General features: G+C 44.0%; 1 protein-coding gene across 3 annotated transcripts in view; it reads right to left on the reverse strand.

Moving 5' to 3' along the window:
- LOC124553680 (histone acetyltransferase KAT2A) overlaps nucleotides 1-15,531 on the reverse strand; it is a 327,182-nt gene that overhangs the window by 205,492 nt on the left and 106,159 nt on the right. For all 3 annotated transcript variants that reach the window (XM_047127565.1, XM_047127567.1, XM_047127566.1), the window contains 2 exons: nucleotides 13,271-13,394; nucleotides 455-603 (listed from right to left, as the gene is read on the reverse strand). In XM_047127565.1, coding sequence (XP_046983521.1) covers nucleotides 455-603; nucleotides 13,271-13,394 — 273 coding nt within the window. The remainder of the gene's footprint in view (nucleotides 1-454; nucleotides 604-13,270; nucleotides 13,395-15,531) is intronic.

Raw genomic sequence — 15,531 nt, forward strand, 5'->3', positions numbered from 1 at the left:
AGTCGTTGACTCAGTTGGCAACGAAACATCAGGAAGAAGTTTTACAGATTGACGACGGCCTCTCAGCCCAGAGGTTTTAACTTATGAGGTGTTAACTACCATTTGAATTTGATATTACACATAGAATGCAAGTAAATAAAAATTAAAAAAAAAAAACATTACATCTAGTCAGAAATGAGAAAAAGGCCTAGGAATTACAAGCCCAGTATAGGACACATACAGCCACATGTTTCTGTTGAAAGCCTGGAATTTTTTTGAACTTAATAGTGCCTATCTTCAAATATTCGAAGTTGAATTTTTTAATGTTTTCAAGAAGTGTGTAATACTGCTTTAGAAAATTGGTGTCTTTGACAGTGACACTCAAGTAGGAAAATACCGAGGAGGTCTCCTTGTGAGTCTCAGACAGGGAAGGTGTACTGTAGAGACAGACAAGCAGGAGAGGCTAGGTTCCCACCTTGAAGAGGTAGTAGTAGACACGCTTGGTGTCGGCGTCCTCCTCGCGGTGCATGCTCATGAAGATGTTCTCCACGTCCACCACCATGCCCAGCAGCTGGTTCACCTCCTCCATAGACAGCGGAGGCTGCAGGTGGCTCACGTGGGTCTCTGCGCACAAACACACGCTAAATGATATTTTGTGTAAATGCTCACTGACAGCTGTAACATATTTGATGAATCTGACTTATACTGTAGTGTAACCACCGACATCAAGCAGTACTGTAGAAGATGATACACAAAACTTAACGTACAACCCGATATGTATGTATATTTCATATCTGAAATTTCTCTCTCAGTCTATGCATTGTCTTTCAATTAATTCTGAAGTTCAATTATCTTCCAGAGTATTTCAAATCATTTAAAACTTGAATCTACTGATTGTCTAAATTAATAATTTCTGATAAAAATATACATCAATGAAATTTCAAATTCATCACAAATTGTATTATTAATTTGAAAGGAAAAAATAATTCAGTATTCCAGTCTGTGGTAAATAATTTACAGCCATACAGCCAATTGTTAAAGCCTGATATTAACAAAGTAATTCATAATACCGGAGAAAATTATAAGTAATGTAATAATTTCAAATTTTGGAAATGTTAATGCTGTTCTATCATGAACAAATCACAACTGTGGGAAAAAGAAAAAGTGGTACATTTAGTAAATTCTGTACAACTGGTGTAAAATAGCAAAAGCAAACCCATTTAATTCAAACAACAATTTATAATACAAAGTCGATTGTTAACAAAACTAATCAATTTGTGAAAATATAACTTGATAGACAAAATATCTACTCACCAAGTGACGGCAGGAGAAAACATAATACGTTAATAGAATGTGCATGCATTCTGAAGCCAGTGCGCCTCCTCCTTGTGGAAGGGTTCAAGGGGAAGGGGAAGGGGGCGGGGGGGGGGGGGGGAGAATTTCAGAAAAGTTGCCCACAAACCCATGTCAGGGGAGACCTACTAGACAGGACACAGAAGGAAAGGTGTAGTTGCGGACTGAACTGGACGAGATTTGAAAACCTGAGATATTAAAGGTGAAGGTTAGCATAATAAACAAGGCAGAGATTACTGGCAAAACATTATGCAACAGTTAATAGGAGTGGAAAGTTAAATGTGTCATTTATGGTAGGCACTATATCTTTTATTTTCTGACCTGTCTATTTTTCCCCACTCACACTTCTACCACATATTGCGAAGTGGATTGATGGAGCTCTTGCAAGGTGGACCAGGAGGTTACTACACCACTGCCCCATGGATTTGTGATTCCAAACTTGGCTGGAAGCTGTGCATTGGCACAACAAATGAGCTGCCAACCCACATAAATGTAAATTTCAGCAGAGGTATCAGCAGTCTGGCAGTGCCTACCACGATGAGAGGGCTACGCCACGCACCACAAAAAATAGTTCAAATGGTTCTGAGCACTATGGGACTTAACTTCTAAGGCCATCAGTCCCCTAGAACTTAGAACTACTTAAACCTAACTAACCGAAGGACATCACACACACCCATGCCCGAGGTAGGATTCGAAACTGCGACCGTAGCGGTCGCGCGGTTCCAGACTGTAGCGCCTAGAACCGCTCGGCCACCCACACGCACCACAGTGATAGGAAAAAGTAAGCAGTCATTCTCACTTTTATGTAGATTTCAGTTTTGCATAGATTCTGCTTATAATATAAAACCAATATACAGGGTGTTTCAAAATGTGTACTTGGGTTTCGAGGCTTTGTAGCAGTTGTTACATTCAACTTACAATCATAAATGATACATCAAATGAAAGAGCAGTGCAAACAGTTTTCTTTGTATACCTGAGTGCAAAGGGAAAAGCATGGAACAAACAAGAGTGACTGAAGAACTTGTTGAACAAGTGAGAGTCTTTCACTTGTAGCTCCAAAAAATCAGTCTGAAAGGCTGCTTGTGAGTTTGCAAATCCAGTGACATCTGTATGGAAACATTTAAGGAAATAGATACGAGGAGGTACCCAAACAGAAACGCGAATTATTTTTTAAAAGCTATCACTTTTCAAATTGTTTACAAAACATCCTTATCTCATTGAAAATACTCTCCTTTACAACATTTGTCCTACTGATGCTTCCACTGTTCTGAGACATTTTTTGTAGTGACCTTTAGAAAGGGCTGATAGCTCCTCCCTCATTTTTTACTGACTTCTTCAATGTTGTCAAATCACTGTGTTTTTGTGCCCCTTTTTGTATACGGAAATGAGAAAAAGTCTCTCGGAGCTGGGTCAAGTGAGTAAGGCGCATTGGGCAGCGGAACCGTGCCATTTTTAACCAAAAACTGTCTTAACAGTGATGGCTTTGTGTGCAGGTGCGTTGTCGTGGTGGAAGAGCCAGTCTCCTGTCTGCCACAAATCAGGTCTTTTTTGACGAACACTGTTGCGCAATCTTCTTAAAGCTCCAAAATAAAAGATTTGATAGATGGTCTTATTTGTTTGTTTTGTTTTGTTTTGTTTTGTTTTAGGGCGCAAAAAACAACTGGCACCACACGTGCCCAAGTCAAAACTATAGAACACAAACACAGAGACGAGGGAAACGACTATATGTCAGTCCCAATGGACAGAATAGGAGACCGCTAAAAACAGGATAAAAGAAAACATCATACAAAAAATGGAGATCCAAAATTAAAAATTAAATGGCCTTAGCCATATCGCTTTGGCGGATAAAAAGTAAAATGTGGTTGACAGCCCATGTGTCATTTGCTAAAACGGCTTATAAATCAGATGGCAAACCCAAGCTGGAACATAAATTGGTAAAAACAGGGCGTTCCAGCACGAAGTGGCAGGCAGTTAAAATTTGGGTGCAATGCGTACAAAGTGGTGTGGCAGCACCACTGAGCAAATGACAATGGCTAAAATGGCAGTGCCCAATACGCAGCCAAGTTAAAATAATCTCCTCCCGGCGGGAGGTCCGAGAGGAGGTCATCCAAGGTGCCAGAAGAGGCTTAATAAGCTGAAGGGAAGGCCATTGGCGATGCTTAAGGACACCACCTCTTGATAGACAGCAACACAGAGATCATCGGAGGGAATAGAGGCACTCGCGGGCTGAGGTACGAGGACTGCAGCCTTGGCAGCACCGTCAGCAGCCTCGTTTCCGGGCAGACCGACGTGACCGGGGACCCACAGAAACGTGACATTGGCTCCACCAAGAGTGTGCAAGTGACAGTTTTCCTGGACCTGCTGCACTAAGGGATGCGAAGTGTACAGTGCACAGAGACTTTGGAAGGCACTGAGCGAGTCTGAACAGAGGACGCAATTGGGAAGAATGTGTCACCAGATGTCCTCTGTGGTCTTATAAAAGGGGGAAATCTCGGCTCTAAATACTGAAGAGTGGGCCAGAAGCCGATATTGAAAGACACAGGTCAGTCCGAGAGCCATCAGTGTATACAAAGGTACTATCGCTAAGTTCCATGCGAAGATTGCGAAGCTGAAGGTGATAGACCGAGGCTGGAGTAGTGTCCTTACGAAGTAGATGAAGGCAAAGGTTAACATGGGCCACTTCACGAAGCCAAGGTGGTGAAGGATTCATACCCATTTGTTGCAGGTAGCGTGAAGTTAAGCCGCCGTAGCAAGTGACAAAAGCGGACTCCAGGAGGTAACAGAGAAGAGCAATGAGCCCCATACTGACGGTCAAAGGAATCATCAAAGAAGGAGGCATAAGAGGGGTAGTCACACATGGCAGACAAACGGCATGCATACTTGCTGAGGAGAAAGTCACAGCGGTAGGACAGTGGTAGCTCAGCAGCTCCAGCATACAGACTCTCAACCGGGCTGGTATAAAAGGTGGATGGGCATCCAGATGCATAAACAAAGCACCCATAGTTGAGTTTAGAACGGACAAGGGACTGGTGCAAACGGAGGAGGGTAGTTCGATCGGCACCCCAAGAAGTACCATTGAGGACACGTAGGACACTGAGGGACTGCGTACAGCGGGCTGCCAGGTAAGAGATATGGGAGGGCCAAGAGAGTTTCCTACTGAGCATGAGCCCCAGGAATTTCACACTGTCAACGAACGGAAGGGTAACAGGCCCAAGATGGAGAGATGGTGGGAGAAACCATTTGCGCCGCCAGAAATTCATGTAGACAGTTTTGCCAGTGGAAAAGAGAAAGCCATTGGCGATGGTCCAGGAGTGGAGACGATCAATACAGTGCTGAAGGGGCCGCTCAGTGAGACATGTCTGTGGAGAACTGCAGAAAATGGCAAAATTGTCAAAACAAAAAAGGAGCCGGAGATGCCCAGCGGAAGACAGGCCGTTATAGGGTTAATGGCGATAGCAAAGAGGATGACGCTCAGGACAGAAGCCTGAAGCACACCATTTTCCTGAATAAAGGTTTCAGACAAGGAAGAACCCACACACACCTTGGAAACTCGGTCTCGTAAAAATGCCTGAAGAAAACAGAGCAGAAGCCCACGGAAGCCCCATGCATAAAGATTACAGAGGATGCCAGTTCTGCAGCAGGTGTCGTAGGCCCTCTCCAAATCGAAAAACACTGCCACAGTCTGGGATTTCCACAGAAAACCATTCATGACATAGACAGACAAAGTAACGAGATAGTCAACTGCAAAACGCCTTGCCCGAAATCCACACTGTGCATTATGAGTAAATGGTGAGACTAGAGTCACCTCACCAGCTGGGCATGAATCATATCTTCCATCAACTTGCGAACGCAGCTGGTAAGAGAGACGGTGCAGTAACTAGAAGGAAGATTTTTGTCCTTGATAGGCTTAGGTATGGGTATGACGGTGGCTTCATGCCAGCGTCCAGGAAATGTGCCCTCAGCCCAGATGCAGTTATATGTGTTAAGCAGAAAGATCTTGCCTGCAAGAGAGAGGTGCTGAATGTGGATAGTGTCTGGCCCTGGGGCGGAGGACCGGGATGAGCTGAGAGCACGATCTAGCTCCCTCATAGTGAAGGTGGCATTGTAGCACTCACGATTCGGAGAAGAGAAGGGTATCACCCGAACCTCCACTTGTTTCCGATGGATGAAGGCAGGGTGATAGTGGGAAGAGCTCAAAACTTCTGCAAAATGACAGCCCAAGGTGTTGGAGATAGCAACTGGCTCCATGATGACATCAGCACCTACTGTCATGCCAGAAATGGGGGAATGGATCTTTGTTCCAGAGAGCCGTCGGAGATGGGCCCACACGACAGAGGAAGGTGTGGAACTGTTAAAAGAACTAGTGAATGAAATCCAGCTAGCTCTTTTGCTATCCCGAAGAACTCGACGACACTTTGTACGAATCTGTTTATATTGAAAACAGTTCTCCAGCGAAGGGTGGCAGTTAAAAACGTGGAGAGCACGTCTCCGTGCGCGAATTGCATCGTGGCATGCCTCAGTCCACCAAGGGACTGGTAAACGACGTGGTAAAGAGGAAGTGTTAGCAGTGGAATGTTCTGCAGCAGTAAGGATAATGTTGGTGAGATAGTCCACCTGGTCATCACAACTGAGGAAATCTTGTTCTACGGAGGTCGCCAGGGAGGAGTAAAGCTGCAAGTCAGCCTTAGTAAGCTGCCATTTGGGCATGCATGTGGATGAGGTAGCAGTTAGCAGACGGACAGCACAAGGGAAATGTTCACTCGATTAGACTTCAGAAAGAACGGACCACTCAAGACGATGGGCAAGCTGGGCAGTGCAAAAGGATAGGTCCAAATAGGAAAAGGTGTGCGAGGAGTCAGAGAGGAAAGTGAGTGCTGCAGTGTTAAGGCAGAAGAGGTGGAGTTGGTTAACAAGGTCAGCCAAGATTCCATCTCTCTTGCAGGTCCTGGGAGAACCCCAAAGGGGATGATGTGCATTAAAGTCACCAAGTAGCAAAACTGAAGGAAGTCTGCCCATGTGACATCGAAGGACGGAAGCGCATAAATGGTGCAGAGGGAGAAAGTCAGGTGGGGAAGGAAAAGGCGAATGGCAACAGCTTGAAGACGGGTAGTCAGGGAGATGGGTTGACAATGAAGGTCATCCCGTATGAGCAGCGTTAACGCCCCCACAAGATGGGAGGCCGACCTCAGGGGAAAGGTCAAAACAATTGGTAAGTAATGTGAAAGCTCGAAGCGGACTTGAGGGCGCAATTTCGTTTTCTGAAAGCAGAGTACAAGGGGATGCTGCGATGCTAGAAACAGCCATATATCCTCTTTGTGGGACCGAAGGCCGCGAATGTTCCATCGGAGGACAGTCACGAGGAGGAAGAGATGTACAGGTGTCAACTCAGTGGCTGCTGAGAGACAGCCGGTGTAGAGTCGCTACTACAGGGCACAGAACAGGAGTATTCTGCTCCGTGGGGTTCACAGAAGCATCAGCGTGCTTGTATGGTCGGCCTGTGGAGTCCAATGCTGAAAAACAGTTGGTGGTGCGCACCGGCGAGACAGAGGCCGACCGGGCTAAGTGACCACGTGGTGACACTGTCGAGCAGGATCATCGAGTTGGTGAAGGACAAGACCGTTTGTCTTTAGCGGACTTCTTTGAGCCCTTCTGGTTAGGGGAATACTCGAGTATTGTTTGGCTCGAGGAAGTCTTCTCAGGATTACTCCTTCTGTCCTTTCCTGCCTGCCGGTTGCGAAGTGGGGAGCTTCACCCCTTTAGGCGAGGGTTTGACGGTTTGGTGCACAGCGGGACGAGGGGACGGTAATGCTACCTAGACACTGGGCGACTTCACAACCTCCGAGCCAAATTTGACGTCGCATGTCTGCGTGGCCATGTCCTTTGTGGAGCAAGAGGTAACAAGAATTGAACTATAGGTGCCAGACGGGAGAACACAGGGTTTGCGACTAGCCAGTAACTTGCGAGCTACTGGGTAAGGCACTTTTTCCTTTACTCAAATCTGTTGAACAGTCCGCTCATCTAGATACACGGGACAATCCCAGGAGGCGGCGGCACGGCCGCCATTACAGTTGATACAGCGGGGAGGAGAAGGCAGACATTTGCCCTCGTGTGCATCCCTGTCACAGGTTACGGATGTGGCTGGGTTTCGACAAGATGTTCTATTGTGGTTGAAACAATGACACTGGTAGCAGTGCCTCGGGTTCGGAATGTACAACCTAACTGTGATGATTTCATAGCCTACTTTAATCGTGGACGGGAGCACGACCTTATCAAAGGTGAGGAAAGGAGTGTGGGTGGGCACCGAGGAGGAATCAACCTTTTTCATTACACGACGGACAGCAGTGACACCTGATCAGAGAGATAAAATTGTATTCCTGCCTCTGTTAGACCGTCAAGCAGCCTGGTGTAAATTACACCACGGGAAGGATTCAAAGTTCTATGTGCCTTGACACGAACAGGGTAGCCGTGGAGAAGCGAGGCAGCAAGTAGTTGTGCTTCAGAATCAGAAGCCGTCACCAAAAGCAAAGTGCCATTCCATAAATGAAAGCAGGATTTCACAGGGCCAGCAATGGCATCAACAGCTTTTTGAATAATGAACGGATTGACCGTGGCGAAGGACTGACTGTATTCAGTATGTGATACCACAAGGAACCGTGGTGCAGCAGGAAGGGTCTTCGAATCAGTAGCCTCATTATGTTTGCATTTCATCGACGTTGATGGAAAGGACGATTGACTCATCACGAGGAAATCCCCCACGATTGCCAGCGTCTCCGATAGTGCACTCCTTCCAACTGGGGGCCCTCTTCATAAGGGGGGGGGCAAACGCCTTAGGTAATTGTTCACACCTCAGGTCACACCTCTCGAACACCTGACGGAGGGACCAATGGGCAACCTGGGAAGGTTACAGCTCAAGCAAACACCCAACCCTGGGCCTGGCCTGTACCAGTGGGTACGTGCAAACCCTAGATGTCGACACGGGGCTGGGAATTATGTGTTACCCGGTGATCTTTTAGGCGTCATATGCGTGGGCTGTCCTTCAGGATAGCACAGGGAGAAAGAAGATAAAAAAGGTCAGCGACAGAATGCAGAACATTCCTGATAATACCCTAGACATGTTCCCCAAGGGAGAGGAAAAAGAACGGCAAGAGGATAGACATAAAGCACAAAAGGGAAAAAGTGCTGCAAAGGCTGAGTGTGGGGGAGTGGGGAGTGGGGAGGGGGGACGGGGAAGGGGGAAGGGGGAAGGGGGTAGGGGTAGGGGGGAGGGGGAGGGCATAGATGGTCTGACTTGGGGGAAAAAACTCTGAATGAACTACATCCTTAGCATCAAAAAAGTAAATCAATTTTGTTTTCATGTTTGACTTGGCGACATTGTTTGGGACGGGGTGACGACAACGTCTTTCATTGGCTTGACCGTTTCTTTGTTTCTGGGTCTTAACCATAATCAGGACTCATCACCAGTTACGACATTTGATGGAAAATCTGAATCAGTTTCAAGCTGTAGTTTTAAAGCATGACATGTTTCAACTCAACATTCCTTTTGATTGTCTGTCAGAATCTGAAGAACAAACTTGCCAGCAACCCTTTTCATTCACAAATCTTCCATTAAAATCTGATGAATCCAGATTCACGGTAAGCCATTAATCTGTTGACAGTTGATCAATTAGCTGTTGACGGTCTGTGAGCACAAGCTCTTGAATTTTTTCAATATTTTTGTCGATTCGGGAAGTTGATGGACGTCCAGAACGAGGTTGGTCATCAATCGACATGTCGCCATTTTTAAACTGAGCAAATCAGTCATACACTTGAGTTTTTCCCGTAGCATCATCTTGGTAAGCTGTTCTCAACATTAAAACAGTTTCAGTATCTTTTGTACTGAGTAGAAAACAAAATTTCAGAACTGCACATACAGTTAAACTTGCCATCATAAAAAACGAAACAAGGACAAAACAGCACCAGCAAAAACAATCACTGCACATGAACAGTACAAGCCAGGTCAACAACACAGGTGGCACAACGAGTTGTGCTGTATGTGCCCAAAGCAGCGGCAGAAATCAGAAAACCATAATACTACACAAGCTCTGCCCATGACAATGTTATTCCGTCCCCCCCCCCCCCCCCCCCTTATTTTTTTTTCGGGGGAGGGGGCGGAGCCGTTACTGTCACAAGTAAATGTGATTAACAGTGACAGCAGGTAAGATACCATGTAAATGTCTCACAGAAATGAAAACAACAAATAAATGGGTGTGATCTATTTTACAACAAAGAAATTCAAAATTCAAAACTTCCAAAATGGAATGCAACATCAAAAATGTTAAAAACATATGTTTTAACAAAGCACAGAGAAACTGTGTGATTGTGAAGCTGTTGTGTTCATTTGTTGATGCTTATGTGCCAAACTATTGTGTTTTCATCATTTCCTTGGCAGTGATCACATTCACATTCACATGAACACCTAAATCGGGAAAGGAGGCATATCTCACTTACTTACCAGGCATATAAATAAGGTGCGTCGGTAAGAGATTCCTATCTTATGACACATATACTGTCACTAATGCTGTGTATGACACATCAGACATCGTTTCCAGTGGAGGATTCAGTTGACTTGTCACCTTGTCATCAAATATTTGCAGTTCCCATTCGAAAGCCACTTCCTTCCGGCTACTAATATAGTAGTTGTGCAGAATCAACTGTCATTGTAGGTCCCTTCCTTATACCTCACTGATGCAAATGGACATTATACCAGGACACAGACACAATTTTGAATACAGCAAACAGCGGGGAAAAAAGGCAGCAGAGAGATTTGAGCACGGCTCGCCTACATCGCAGGGCAACACCTTGACAACTTAATCATGACCATGGTTACCACCAGTTTCCCCAAGTGGAATTCCCTGCTATTTCCCTGATTTCCAGACAAGTTTTAGCATTTTTCCTCGACAAATTTTGAAATCTCAAGGGTGAATAAAGACATAAGTTGAAAAAAATATAGGTCATTCTGTATTTTTACAAGCATGAGCAAAAATCTTAAGTGCTAACATCAACACATTTTGTAGCAAACTGTTTTTAGATGGAGAAAGCAAACCAAATGGTATATGTGTTTAATTACGGCCACTGATGTTATTTTATTTCAATAAAACAAAACACATTTAGTGACAAAAATATGCATTTCCTTGGAGTCGCACAAAATATTTAAAATACCATCACTAATTTCAGAAATAACCACAGAAAAAAGTAGGCTTCTCGAAAGAAGGGTATACGGCAGGGAAGAGTTATGTAAACCAACACTATAGGTGATCACCAATAAAATGTTGGTCCTGCTATGTTCATTACTGTCAGTTATTACCCACTGTGTACTGTCTATTGTTTTAGAGGTACTGTGTGTCTGCCCACTCAGCTGAGCGGTAACGCGTTTGCCTACCATGCAGTGGGCATGGATTTGATTCCTGGCCGGGTTGGAGAGTTTCTCCACTCGTGGACAGGGTATTGTGTCGTCCTCCTCGTCATTTTATGATCGCCGACACACAAGTCGCCCAATGCGGTGTCCCCTGAACGAAGACTTGCAACCGGGCAGCCGAACTTCCCCCGATGGGGCCTCCCAGCCATCAATACCGCACAATCATTTCATTTTACAGATACTGTGTGATTTTTCTTTCGAGAAAAATATGAGTACATAGCGTACAAACCACCAACAACTGCCACAATTTTTTTCTTTGTGTCGTTAATACTTTCTAACATATGAACTACTTTCAATGTGCCTAAATGTACTAGAATAAATAAAATGTCTATAAAATGCCGCACTGTAGAATGTACTTGCGGTGAGACACTCGCAATTCCTGAAATCCACTGTGCACGGCCTCTGGCCTGCTGAGTAGCACCGCAGTCATGGGTCAATGGAAAAAACACAAAAAAACTGCCACATTACACCACACACAGTCGGACCTGGCCTACGGGCGGATCGGTGAGACTATATTTGACAGGGAGGGCCTGCACGTTAGGGGAAACAACAAACTTCAGATCAGCAGGCCCGATCCATTAGATACACCCACAGAAACGGCCTGCGGTTCTACCTCGTCATCAAAATTCCTCATGTGGTCACCTATTCACATGTTACATGTTGATGAAATAAGACCACGGTGATCAATCCGTGCAACAGGTACTAGCGCAAAGACTCCAAGAATCAATACTAATGAGAGTAGGTAAGATGATCACTGAGCCACACCGAGCAAGGTGGTGCAGTGATTAGACACTAGACTCGCATTCGGGAGGACGACGGTTCAATCCCGCATCCGGCCGTCCTGATTTAGGTTTTCCGTGATTTTCCTAAATCGCTCCAGGCAAATGCTGGGATGGTTCCTTTGAAAGGGCTCGGCCGACTTCCTTACCTAATCTAATGAGACCGATAACCTCGCTGTCTGGTCTCCTTCCCCAAACAACCCAACCCTCACCGAGCCACAGACAGGCATGTAGGAAAGACAATCACACTCTCACAACTAAATTTTCATTTGTCAGAAAACGAGAGCACATAAATTTCATTTAATCACTCGAACACAACACACACACACACACACACACACACACACACACACACACACACACACACACACACACCTGCTGTCTCCGGCCGCCCTCTGAGAATCAGATCCAAACAAACCACTCCTCACGCCTCCCTGCCTCTGGTCGGCAGCTGCTAGGCTAACCGCAAGAAGTGGTGGCAGCAGTGACTGCAAACTGAGGGGAGTGGTAGGAAGGGGAGAAGCAGTAAGAATGAGGGAGTAGGGAAGCAGCGCACATACTCAGCTGCGCCCAGCCAGCGATGATGCACGACATCTGAGTAAACAAATAATTTCTTCTACTGAGACAAAAATGAGATTTTTCAAATTTACCTAATTTCCCTGACACATTTGAATTCCCCGATATTTCTTGATTTCCGATTTCCAGAACTTGTGGCAACCCTGATGACACTGTTGTTGCTTTGGGCTGCTCTATATTGCACTTTTTGTCCTCGGACTTGTGGTGTCACAAGGCTTAGGCCTGTCCCACCCCTCATTAAATCGACCAAGACTTATACGAATAATTGTAAGAGCAGTTATTATTATTATGTTCTTTAAGTTTGTTTTTTGGGTTTTCAGAAATACTGTGGGAAGAAAGTTTTATTTATGTTGCAGATAATGTGGAAGACGATGCCCGACGATCACCACGAAAGTTCGACGTAGCGGCAAGTGGGCAAGGACAAGGAATAAAACGAATGCTGCAAACTACCACGAGCCGTGGAAGAGCCCGGGCCGCAAGGGCGTCGAGATTCCTAGGTCGTTGTCGGACAAAGTCAAAGGAAGAGATATTCTGCTTTCTCTTCGTAAACAGATCGATCGAGTCTTGAAAGGTTTGTGTAAAACGTGTAGGCGGGTGACACATTAGGTGGGACGCGATGCCTGTAATACTCCCACAGTTATTAAAAAGGTGTTAAACGGCAAAACCAATAGTTCATCATTTGTATAGATAAAAAGTAGTAAAGATACAGGAAAGGAAGAGTTGCGGCGTCAGAACGAAAAGTGATACATCGCTCAGCAACAAAGAACGACGTAAACCGTGGGCATTACGTGATGAAAACAAATCAACTGATGAAGCACTAAGTCTGTAATTAAGCATAAAGCCACATACCACTGCAGACTGTTCACTGTTTCTATTCTGCTTTCTTTTCACAGTTCAGTACAGATTCTTTCTGTTTTCATGCTTAATCGTGCTCAAATTTTTATGTCCCGTCCACTGGGCCCTCTTACCACAAAATCTGACGTGGGGGTTGGGGGTTTGTACAATGGGGTGTTTCCCCTGTTAGCACAAATTCTCAAAAGTTTATAAATATTCCATTCCCCATCCTCATATTATTTTTCCCAGTAAGCAGTCGATCGAGAACACTGAAAGTGCACCGTGTTGAACTCACCTAGGGCGTGGCTGCAGCTGCGACACGGGTCTGAAAAGTTGGCCAGTGGCTGAGGAGCGTCCACGCGGAGGTTCTTGGATGCGGGAGATGCCGTCTTCCAGCCGTTACACTTGCAGTCTTCACCCTGCGGCACAGCACTGTTTCAGAGAGCTCAGAACACGGTGTGAGGGTCACATGCTAAGTTTTTACAAACATCCCTTCTAATGGCACAGACTACTATAGCACCTGATCCTGTAGATTTAATGAAGAATTCAATTATATATAAATATGATAACGTCTATTAGTGATGTCAAACGTCCCCTACTTATGATTCTGAATGGATTATAGCTAAATAACATAATTCTATTAGGTAGTCATGCTTTTTAATGTCAAATTATAACCATTTCTCGTAAAATTGCGGTATAAAATGTTCCAAAACAAATACTGAGAATATGTAAGTAGTTTAATAATATTTACAATGTGAATGCAAAACTTATAACTACATCAGCCTGTTCTACATTCACCCTAGATACAGTGCAAATGATAGCTCAAAAGGAACTGTGTGATTAGAGTATAGGGACTGTGTGATTAGAATGTAAATCACCATTATCCTGTATTGATTGTTTACAAAACTTATTTAATTTCTGATCTGAAAATGTATTTCTACCCAAGTTCTGTTTATGTAAGACACGTAACCATATTTTGAGCTGACAAATCCTGTACACAATCTGTCAAAGTTCCACAAATTTTAACTGTAAGGCAGCAGTGCCTGCCAAGGGGAGGGAGTGGGGGTGGAGGGAATTAGTAGTAGTAAGTTGATTTGTGATTGTGATAGGTATCAAGTTCGTAAGTGTACACAACGCTGTATTAATTTTGGACCAATGTTTACAATAAATTACAAAGTGAAACACATTTTAGTCATCAGGATTATTAGCATACATAAGAAAACCCTAGACATCTTTTGTCAACCAAAGCTAATAAAAATTCATTTTTAGTAACATTATCATTCAATGCTTGCCTCTCAGTGATGTATATTGGGTCATTTTACTGATCAAACCACTTGGAAATTTTTCTAAAGTCAAATTCACATTTTAATAACAACCATTAATTTTAGTGTGTAACTGAATGGTAGATGGTAGTTGTTACACACTATATGATACTATTGAGATGTGACATTATGGTCATAAAATTTGTCATTTGTTATTGTTAAAACAATAGGTACTCAGGAACTGATAGAGTAGATTATTTACAGTCACTGTTTTCAGAATGTGGACAGCAGGTGGGTGTATGGGTGAAAGGGAAGTGTAGAAGAAAGAAAGACAGTGTAGTAGAGAAAAGAAAATTTTGTAAGAAGATTTTGCAGATGATTTTTAACAATTTTGATAAATACCTCACTCAGCAAAAATGCCCCGAATCTCTCTGTTCACCTTCAGTTAATCAATCCCCTTCAGAAAACACTGTTTACACCTAGCTATGTAGAATTTATCATCAGTTGTTGTCCCAGAAAATTTTGGCACTTTACACTGAAGTACACTCGATTGTTGCATCAGTATTAATTTGAGAAAATTACCTGTTCGTGATGGATATCGTACAATTTAACCAAAGCTCAAAAACACACTCCTGTCAAATGGTGTATAAAAATGCTGAAAATACATGAGAATAAAAATGGAGAAATCACCATTGAGTGACTGAACAAGGATGTAGGATGACTTAGATATAATTTCTGTTTTGTGTGACGAATGGCTTGCTCTAAATGTAGAAAAATGTAAGTCAATGCAGATGAGTACGAAAACTAATGAATCCTTCAGTCTTTGAATGCAGTATTAGTGGTCTACCACTTGACACAGTCACACTGATTAAATATATAAGCACAACATTTAGACGTGGTTTGAAAAGGAACGAGCATGTGATAACTGTGGTGGGGAAGGCGAATGGTCCACTTCAGTTTATTGAGATAATTGTAGGAAAGTGTGGTTCATCTATTAAGGATATCACATACAGAACACTAAGGTGTCCCATTCTCGAGTGCTCCTCGAACGTCTCGGCCCCCCGGAAGGTCGGGTTGACGGAAGACATCGAAAAACTCACAAGATGTGCTGCAAGATCTGTTACCAGTAGGTTCAATCAACCTGTGAGTATTACAGAGATGTTTCTTGAACTCAAATGGGAATCCACAGATGGAAGATGACATTCTTTCTGTGAAACACAATTGAAAAAATTTAGGAAAGCGGCACCTCCGGCTGATTGCAGAACACTACTACTGCCACCAAAATACATTTTGC

This window comes from Schistocerca americana, chromosome 11, assembly GCF_021461395.2.
Source record: "Schistocerca americana isolate TAMUIC-IGC-003095 chromosome 11, iqSchAmer2.1, whole genome shotgun sequence".
NCBI lineage: Eukaryota > Metazoa > Arthropoda > Insecta > Orthoptera > Acrididae > Schistocerca > Schistocerca americana.